Consider the following 10,079-nt stretch of genomic DNA (forward strand, 5'->3'; position numbering starts at 1 on the left):
GCGGGTTCGTGCCCAGCCCCGGGAGCCCGGCCGCGGAGGATGCCGGGAGACGCGCGGGGCGGGGAGGCGGGAAGCCCGTCCCGCCTCCAGCACTTCCTGCGTGGGGGAGGGGAGGGGTCGGCACGGGCCCCGCCGTGTCCACGGGTGCCGGGGGGAGGCCTGCCGGATGCCCAGTTCCGGAAGTTCGTTTCCCCGCCCACCCCGGCCCCTTTAAGACCTCCCCTCCCCCTCCGCCTCCGCCCCGCCCCCAGCGCCGCACAAAGGCGTGACGCACAAGCGAAGCGACGCGGCTCCGCGCGGCGGAGGTCAGCGGGCCCCGCCCTCTGGGCGCCGAGGGGCCGCGCCCGGAGCCGGCAGGCCGTCGGGGTGGTGACCATGGCCTTGGCTCCCGCCAATCAGCCGGAGGTGATCCGCGCCGCGCAGAAGGATGAGTATTACCGGGGCAGCCTGCGGAGCGCAGCCGGAGGGGCCGTGCACAGCCTGGCAGGTGGGCCCGGCCCCGGAGCGCGCAGGCGCGGAGGGGCGCGACGGCGGGGGGAGGGGGAGGGAGTGGGCGGGGCGGAGCTACTGCGCCTGCTCCAACCGGAGAGGCCGCGCTGGGCTGCCGAGTGCGCAGGCGCGAGGGGGCGGGGCGGGGCGTGCCCACGTGTGTGGCTCGGCCTGGGTTCTCCGCGCTGCGATGGAGCCCCGCCCCGCTCACCGCCCGGCCAGCCGTGGAGACCCCGTGAGCGCCCTCCTGCTGCTGGCACAGCGTAGTCTCCTTTCTGCCAAAGCCCTGTGGCATCAGCAACACTTATCAGGCGCCTCCTGTGTACGAAGCACCGGGCTAAGTGCCCAGGGGATACAAAAAAGAGGCAAAAGACAGTCCCAGCTCTCCAGGAGCTTCCAATCTCAAACATTAATAGCGAACATTCATCTTGCTCTCACCAGGGCCCCTGCCCATGAGGAGGAAAGAAATGAGATCATCTCATTTTATACATAATATATATATAAAACATAATAAATATATATAATATATGTAGCTAGATAGAGCTATAGATCCATACCTGTTTCCATATATACATATATGTATATGAAAATGTTAGCAATTAATATTCATTACCCACCACTGCTAATCACAAAGAAAGGGAAAAGAGTCCCTGCCCTCCAGGGGAAAGGAAATGAGATCATTAGATATCTATGTATAAATATCTATAAATTTAAAAATATATGAAAATGTTAGCTATTCCACCACTAACCACTGAAGATACAGAGAAAGGGGAAAATAATAGGCCTTGCCCTCAAGGAGCTCCCAGTCTAATGGAGAAGACCTGTGTAAAGGAGGTGCCATCCCCTCCTGCCGGGCTTGGCTGGCAGAGTGCCTGGCAGACAGAACGCACTTGAAAGGCTGCAGTGTTTGGTTGCTTAGATGGCTCTGCCCTTTGCCCTTTCAGGTGCTAAGAAATGGCTAGAGTGGAGGAAGGAAATTGAGCTGCTGGCGGATTTGGCATACTTCACCCTCACCACGTTTGCAGGTAGGGTGAGGCAGGGGGGTGTGTGGAGAACCAAACTTAGTGTCCCCAGTCTTGGGGCCTTGGACCATGGGGCAGCTCTTTCCCTGGCCTCTCCTCCTCTTCCTTTCCTTCTTTGCTCCCTTCAGCACCCGGCTGGCTTTACCTTCAGGGGCAGCAGAGAAAAGGTCAAGTCCTCAGTCTTGTTGCTCACACCCATGACCTACAAGTCCCTATTATGAGACCGAAAGCATACCTTATGAACTTGGTACATGGAACCTGGATGGGACCTTGTGCCCTCCCACTTCACGTTCTGCAGCAGTGCTGGGGCCATCTGATCCTGCTGGCCACGTGCTATTGGCAGCCCACTGCTCGCTTGGTGCCACGGCTGCCCCTCCAGCCCTCAGTCGCCAGTCTTCATGCGACGCATGATAGGCCCCTGGGCCTTGGATGTCAGCCCTTAGTTCCACAGCCAGACCTGTGGTCAGCGCCTACTGGAGAGCCACCAGCCCAGCAAGCCATCATTCCCCACGCTTAGGCACCCCTCTGATTCACGGATCTCTTACAACATCCCTGAGGACCCCTTTGACCCACTGTGAGGATTAAGGGACAGGATTATGCCACGCCACTGCTGGCTTAGATTACTCAGCTCAATTCAGTGAATATGCCTACATGTTGCAATGTTCTATATCAAAGCAGTCTTCTACCACCTGGCCAAAAGGTCAGCCGACCTTTCAGATCTCATTTCCTATTGCTCCCTTCCCGCACTGTGTTTGAGCCAAGCTGAATTATGGATTGTCCAACATTATGGACAGAGAGGTAGCCTTAAGAGTTGGAAGACCTGGGTTCAGGTCATGCCTCTGACACAGATTGGAAGACCGTGGCAGGGATGTGCAAGGCCCTAGGGATAACTGCTGAAAAGGTGATATTCTCTGTGAAGTACTAGCAAAAAAGCACCTTGAAGAAAATGTTCTCATTTGTGGAGACTGGGGGGGGACCTCATGGAGGGGGAACCTGAGCGGAGCATCAAAGAGAAATGGAGATAAATGGAGATAAAAACAGTCATGTTCTTTCATCTTTTTTCAGTCGTGTCTGACTTTGTGATTCCATTTGGGGTTTCCTTGGCAGAAATCCTGGAGGGGGTTTGCCATTTCCTTCTTCTGCTCATTTTACAGAAGAGGAAACTGAGGCAACAGTGACTTGCCCAAGGCCACAAAGCTAAGAAGTGTCTGAGGCTGAATTTGAACATATCTCTTCCTGATTCCAGGCCTGCTGCTCTGTCCACTTCAACACTTAGCTGCTGTCATAATATCTGAAGTGTATTTAGCATTTTAAGATTTACAAAAGCATTTCACATGTGTTATCTTTTTTGATGCAACAAACTTGTAAGTAGACTCAATCATTATCCCATTTTGCAACTGAGGAAACTGAAGCACAGAAGTGAAATCACCTGTCCAGGGTGATCCAGCTAGTGAGTGTCTGAGGCCTGACTTGAACACAGGTCTTCTGGCTCCAAGTCCAGTGCTCTAGGAGAAGGCAGGCTGGGTAGGTGGGCGGGAGGTGGGGAAGTGCCCATCTGGCAGAAGGTGTCAGGCAAGCTCTCCCCTGGACAAGAAGGCAGCATTTTTATCCTGTAGTCCAGAGGAAAGAAATGAAAGGAGTGAAGCAGGAGTGAAGGCCAGGTCTGGCCTGAAATCCTGCAGATTGCACTGGAAGCAGGGAGCCCATCGTGGGGTTGCAAAGCTTGTGCTGGGGAAAGGCAGCTGGCGTGGGGAAGGGAGGAGGGAGAGAGTGTGAATGGGACCACCCCAGTGCATCGGCTCTGGCCACAAAGCCATGCCATCCGCTGGGGAGAGGATGGCTCCCCCAGCATCCCATGCACTCTCCCCTCGCAGGGTACCAGACTCTTGGCGAAGAATATGTGAACATCATCCAAGTTGACCCATCCAAGAAAAAAGTTCCTTCTTGGCTGCGCCGCGCTGGGTTCGTCTCCCTGCACACTCTGGCACCATACTTGCTGGAAAAAGCCCTGGTCCATCTCGAGCAAGAGCTGCAGACAGAAGTGGAGAGTGCCCGGCACCCGCATAACAGCCTTGTGCCTGCCATCCGAGGGAGGTCAGCAGTGCGGCGGTGGCTTCACAGACATGTCCGCCATCTGACCGAGTCTCAGAAGAAGGTGCTCCTGCGTGTGGTGTACATTCTAAAACAGAGCATCACCTGCCTCCACCGGCTACATGTTGCCACGTTCTACATCAATGCAGTCTTCTACCACCTGGCCAAAAGGCTTACAGGGATCACATATGTAAGTAGCCTGGCTCTCCCCTAGTGACTGCAGAACAGAAGACTGACCAGGAGAGCAGCTTCGTTCCCATCTGTTCTCTTGGTGGTTCACGCAGGCAAAGCACATTACAATCTTGGGGTCACAGAGCTACAAGGGCTGACACAATATTCCATCATTCCAGATGAGGGACACGCTGTACCCTTTGCCACTGAGCCTTGTGGCATTCAGTGACTCCAGTCCTGTCCTGTTAAGTCTGTTTTCCACCAGGTTTTCAGTATTAACACTGCATTTTAATTCAGTTGACTAAACAATCAGCACTGTGCTGGGCCCTGGATTCTTCAGGCTCCCAATGGGGTCCAAGTCAGTGCAGCAGCCCCTCCATTGGGACTGGATACCTGAGGTTGGCATCATGGCCCTTCTCTAACTGGCCGACCTTGGGCATAACCTTCCTCTTCTTTCTGAATGTTGTCTCCCCATTTGAAGGATCCGATGCCTGGTCTGGGCTGGTTGGGCCTTTGGGACCTCCCCAGTTCCAGTTGGGATCTTGGTCAGAACTAGATCAGTACCCCACTGCCACCTTTTCAACTTGGCCATAAGGTTTGTGCCAGTTTCACCCAGACTGTATCAAGAAGCTTGATTCCACTTTTGCAGGCCTCGTTACTGGGTGTCTCTTCTCTATTGGAGCCTGCTGCTCTGCCGTACCCATCTATAGCCTTCCCAACTCAGGAGCCTTCCTTGGCTCTTCCTCTCCCACAACCCTCCATCTCCAGTCTCTTACCAAGTCCTGCCTTTTCTGCCCCCCCCCCCTTTCCTTCAGGCATTTAAAGATTGCTTGAGTATCTCCCTTCTTTAACTCAGGACCATCAAAATGGTACTTACATCTTTATTTTTATTAAATTTCTTTTCATTGATCTATTGTAAAGCAATGGGGTTAAGTGGTTTGCCCAAGGCCATACAGCTAGATAATTATTGAGTCTGAGGTCACATTTGAACTCAGGTCCTCCTGACTCCAGGGCTGGTATTCTATCCACTACACCACCTAGCTGCCCCTACATCTTTAAATAAACCCAATTTTAAAATGTAGCACTGTTCTTGACTGAACAGGTACGCCCTAGCTGATCAGCTGGTGAGGCCTGGTGACCATGTGGCCCTCTGCTTAGGAGCCATCAGGGGATCCTTATTGCCTCAAGGGTAAAATGCCAACATCTTAGCCCGGCATTTAAAAGTCTTTCCTGGTTTTGGCTTCAGCCAACCTTTCAAATCTCATTTCCTATTGCTCCCTTCATGCACTGTTTGAGCCAAGCAGAATTATGGATTGTCCAACATTATGGACAGAGAGGTAGCCTTGGAGTTGATAGACTTGGGTTCTGGTCATGCCTCTGACACAGACTGAGTGACCATGGCAGGTCCCTGGAGCTCTGTCCCAGAACTCACTGTTCCCTCTCTCAGCCGCTGTGGTGCATTCACACATTGCCCTCTGATCAGCATCCTTGATGAGAGTCATGGCTCAGACCAGACATGACCTTCTGGCCCAGCCATTACTGATATCTGCACATGGAGTTGCTTTCCTCCTTTGGCGGGTTACACCTCCAAACTAAATAAAAACCACCTGTGGCTGGGGCCTTTGGTTTTGCCCTTTGTAAACCCAGTGCCTGACCCATCCTGGGGTGGGGGGTGGCTCTCTGAACTCCACAGCTCCGTGTACGCAGCTTCCCTCGGGATGACCACAGCATCCGCTGGAGCTATGGGATCCTGGGCATGGTATCCCTGCTGCATCTCCTGCTTTCAGTTGGCATCCAGATCTACAGTTTCAGTCAGAGGCAGCGGGCACGGAAGGAATGGAAGCTCTACCGCAGCCTCTCCCACCGCAAGTATGACCTGGGCAGAGAGCTTCAGAGATTCTTCTTGTCCATAAGAAACTCGAGAGCCACATTGGCCATGCTTTGTTTTCCTTACAGGAGCCATGTGGAGGAGAAGTCTGTGGGTAGGAGCTCTGTATGTACCCTGTGTCTGGAGGAACGAAGGAGGGCCACAGCCACGCCCTGTGGCCACCTCTTCTGCTGGGAGTGCATCACTGAGTGGTGTAACACCAAGGTAAGAAGTTGGGGTTTGAGCCCCACTCTGGCTCATGGCAGCCCAGACATCCTGCATCCCAGCTTGGCCGCTTGGCACCGGGATCCTCTGGCAAGCCTTCGAACCTCCAACTCAGTTTTTCTTTAGAAACGGGAACTGCAGCATCTACCCCCTTGGAAGGGTCAGGCATGAACTTTAGGCCACTGGCAGGAAATTCACCAGGCCCCACTGCAGTGACGCAAAGTGAGGTTACCTTACCTTCTGACATGGTGGACCCCTTTTACAGTCTTTCTCAGATTACAAAATAAACAAATACATTAAAAATTCTCAACATCAGCTCACAGAACCCAGGTAAAAAAAAAAATCTCCTTATCGAGGGAAGTCTTGGGGAACAAAACTCCCCATGAGTGCAGATTAGTACATGAAGAGGTTGTGACTTGTATAAGTCATCACCAGGATAAGCCAGGATGTGTCTGAGGAAGGACCAGCATCCAGGGCTTTCTCAGCAGCCATGACTGCTGACACTTGAGCACCTGGTTCCATCACAGGCTTCGTCCATCCTTGGGGAAAAGTGAAAGATTTTAGAAAGACAGCAGACACCAACAGGGCACTCTGAGTCATGAGCAGATTTTGACTCAGGTTTTGGGCATGAGTAACCAGATCACTCCTTAGGAGAGGTGGTGACATTTATTCCACTCTCATTTCTACAAAACCCTACCAGGGTTTAAGTCTAGAATTTGTCCCAGCCACCAGAAAAACCTCATGAAGATGAGAACCAAGCTGCTTTGTTAAACTATATCACCAGGCTAACCTCTGAGTAGTCAAGATAAGGACTTCCAGCACTGGAAACCTTTCTGATTAGGGGCCAGAGACAGGTAGATTAGTTTCCAAAGTAGACAGCAGTATCAACAAATTGAAGGTAGAATCCTCTTTCTGGACCAAACAAATGGAATAGCTAGAGCCAGGGGTCTTCACTTTTAGCTGAAGTTTACTCCTTAAGCAAAACTCCAAACTGTTCCCCTTCAATACCCTGGGCCCAATGACATAGCATCTTTTAACAAGAATAACTTCATCAAAAGGAGTTTCCATCTGTGCACTCACTGGCCCTTTCCCTGGAATGAAAGGTAAGTCAGAGAAAATCTCTGGCTCATAAAAGAACTGATATAACAACGAAATGGGGTAATGTTGGCACTAAGGACCTTCAGGGATTCTCTTCCTATCTCCTTGTTTTACAAGAGCAGAATTAGGATTCAAATCCAAGTCTCCTCACCCATCCCTGACTATATATGACATCATCTTGAGATCTTGCCTTGGGCAGAACCATTAGATTCCACCCAATTCTTGCTCCCCAGATAGTTGGTGGGTTGACCTTAGAAGTGGAAGTGAGCAAGAGTGGAGGGAGGTTGCTAGTGTCTGAATTCCACTTGTCAGACTTTCAAACATCATGTCAATACTTTGCTTAACTTTTAACAGGGACAAAAATTCAACTGCAAGAGGTATTTTTGCTTTAAATATAGAGCAATTTTTTTTTTTAAAAGCTGGATTAGTCTGATAAAGACTAGTCCTTCATTAGCTAGTCAGGGAAGAAATGTTGAAATAATCTTTATTTCTTCATCTTGAAAATAAAGCATGTTAAAAAAAAAAGGCTGCATGTTATTGGCTTAGCATTTGATCCTGTTTGTGTAGCCTGTTCTTTCAGAGGGCAGTGGAAACTTCAGAAGGAATTTTAAGTGTCCAATTTGACCCATCTTCATTTTCCCCCCTAGACGGAATGTCCCCTCTGCAGAGAAAAGTTTCATCCACAGAAACTGATTTATCTGCGGCATTATCGTTAGTCCTGGCAATCCCAGCTCAAAGGCCAACAGAAGAAAAGGAAGAAGCTCAAGAGATCATGTCTTTATTAATGGACCAAAAGCAGAGTTCATTTGAATTTATCCAGAATCATGACGGTGACTTAACTTGCACTGAAATTATCTAAATTTGATTTAAAATCACTGCATAAGGTACTTTGTCCACTGCTCAGATATTGGGGGGGGGGGGGTGATAAGAAGCTAAGTCTAACTTCATAACCATAATTGGGACTATTAAGATATCCAAGGACAAAACTTCAGACAGGTATACACACTGGAACAAGACAAAAGCAAGCTCCATTTGATTAAGAAAATTCATTCTGGATCTTACTGTTGCCAAGTGTATACATATCTATCTTCCTTTCTAATTAATTAGGCTGAGATAATTAACTTGATCAGTTTGGACAAATAGTACTCAAACTTCCTTTCTTCCCAATTTCTGTGCTACTTGAAAAGTTTCTGAGAAGTTAGCATTTTGCTTATTCAGAAAGGGGTGTCACTGTGCTTATCAAAGAAGCAAACTTTTAGGTTTTCTTCTTTATTGCACAACTAATATGCATCTGAAACCAGATTCTTCTGAATTTACGTTCTAAGCAGTCAATAAAGGTATACATACATACATATATACATATATGTATATGTATATATATGATGGTAAAATAATGTCAATATCAGATTAATTCTTGAGTGAATGATTTAGGAAACTTGGTAATTCATTCAAGTGCAAACATTTCAGTTTCAGTGGCTGACAAGTGATAAGTAGTCAAGATAAGGACTACTTAGTCAAGATAAGCCCCACAGTGTACCCTACATGTATGAGGGCTTGCTTGTATGTCAACCAAGCTGATATTTGGCACGTGCTTCTGAGAAAAAGTCAGGTTATTTGCTCATCAACAGAACAAAGCCCACCCTTCAGTCCACTGGACCAAATGTATCCTCTCTGCTACCAGAAAAACCCATGTTCTTGCTAGTGATTCAGTTCTCTGCCTCTCATGAGGCCAGAGGTGCTACACCAGCAGGGGGAGCCCTGGTGGGGGAGGGGGGACTTGGCCTGCCAACTCATTAAGACATCCCAGGGTAACCAATCCATACCACCTGCTGTAAGATGTCACAAAGGGACTGGTTGTAACGCAACCCAAAGAAAGCCCTCTACAAACTCCTGGTGATCCCATTCTTTTGATCCATCTAATCTCAACTTCCTGATTTCATGAATTTGTACTGATCCACACCAATCTGTGGGAAATAATTGTTTTCAACTCCACCAGTAGCAACAATGATTGCTACTAGACTAACTTTCCTAACAAATGACAATTTAAAGGTGCAATAGAAAAATGTCTCAACTTTAAACCAGTAAAAAGATGATTCCTGTTACATCTTTAAACGACCCCTCATTTGCCATGATAGAAGCCCAGAGAGGCAGAAGGAGGCTTTTAACACTAAGGAAATTTTTGTTTCTTTCCAATATAAACTATTCCTCACTTATAAAAAGTTCTTGCAATAACTCTTTAGTTTAGAAGGTAATAGAATAATGTCACTGCAGGCCAACTGGAAATCTCCATTAGGAGTCAAGTGTAATGGGTTACAAGACCAGAGAGTGTTCCTGCCAATAGAGTAGGAAAAACACAGTCAGCTTCTAAGTAACCATCCTCAGAATAAAAGCACCCACCATGAAAGAAACTTGTCTAATGGGAAAGATAAATCCAATGATTTTGTTTTTTGCTAGATTAAGCTTCACCACGGGCAGATTTTTATGTAAGAGTTGAAAAACAATTAAAACATGCTTACAGCTTATACTAAGTATTTTTAAAAGTTATAAAAATTTGTTAAATTCACATTTTTTACCAAGGGTGCAATATGGTGCTGCCACATCCCATTACTTTTTAAAAACCATTTTCAAGAAAAGGCAGTGAATTAACTAACAAATTTATAATACTTGGAATGTCTTCGGGAAACAAATCCAGAGGCAGCAGAGAATGGCTTACTTGATAACTGCCTTAAAAAAAGCAGTGTCTCAGTTCTGACAATCATTTAAATATGAACTTCACATAGAGGGCTGAAGTTTCCAAGAGTCCTTTTACTATATAATCTCATAAGTGGAACAAAAACAATTTTAAAGCCTCAATTCTAGAAATCTTAACTGAACACTGTAAATATCTGGGCAATACTGACCATATTTATACAAATCCCCAATCTCAGCATCTACAATTAAAGGATGCTATTAAAAAATAGCTCTCAAAGTATCTGTTCTATGCATTGTTCTAAGATTGGGGAGCAAATACAATAATTTTCACTATGGTATATGAGACCATAGTGGCAATTTATCCAGAGATTTTATATTTTTTTCTGTAGCTGTCAGCTGAAATGATTCAGCTGCAGAAAAAAATT

The 10,079-nt window shown here is 47.7% G+C and overlaps 1 protein-coding gene across 2 annotated transcripts; it reads left to right on the plus strand.

The window, feature by feature from the left end:
* The first annotated feature begins 286 nt into the window (after window positions 1-286).
* PEX10 (peroxisomal biogenesis factor 10) lies at window positions 287-10,021 on the plus strand. Of its 2 annotated transcripts, none has more exons than XM_074218694.1 (6): window positions 287-487; window positions 1,434-1,514; window positions 3,386-3,792; window positions 5,467-5,642; window positions 5,730-5,865; window positions 7,611-10,021. In XM_074218694.1, the coding sequence occupies exons 1-6, from the start codon at window positions 376-378 to the stop codon at window positions 7,677-7,679; spliced, it is 981 nt and encodes a 326-aa protein (XP_074074795.1). In that variant the 5' UTR covers window positions 287-375; the 3' UTR covers window positions 7,680-10,021. The 2 variants fall into 2 exon arrangements, with proteins under 2 accessions (XP_074074795.1, XP_074074796.1); XM_074218695.1 differs by lacking the exon at window positions 287-487 and adding an exon at window positions 2,666-2,875 and having other exon boundaries at window positions 1,431-1,514.
* The last annotated feature ends 58 nt before the right edge of the window (window positions 10,022-10,079 follow it).

Source organism: Macrotis lagotis, chromosome 1 (assembly GCF_037893015.1).
Source record: "Macrotis lagotis isolate mMagLag1 chromosome 1, bilby.v1.9.chrom.fasta, whole genome shotgun sequence".
In the NCBI taxonomy this organism is placed as follows: Eukaryota; Metazoa; Chordata; class Mammalia; order Peramelemorphia; family Peramelidae; genus Macrotis; species Macrotis lagotis.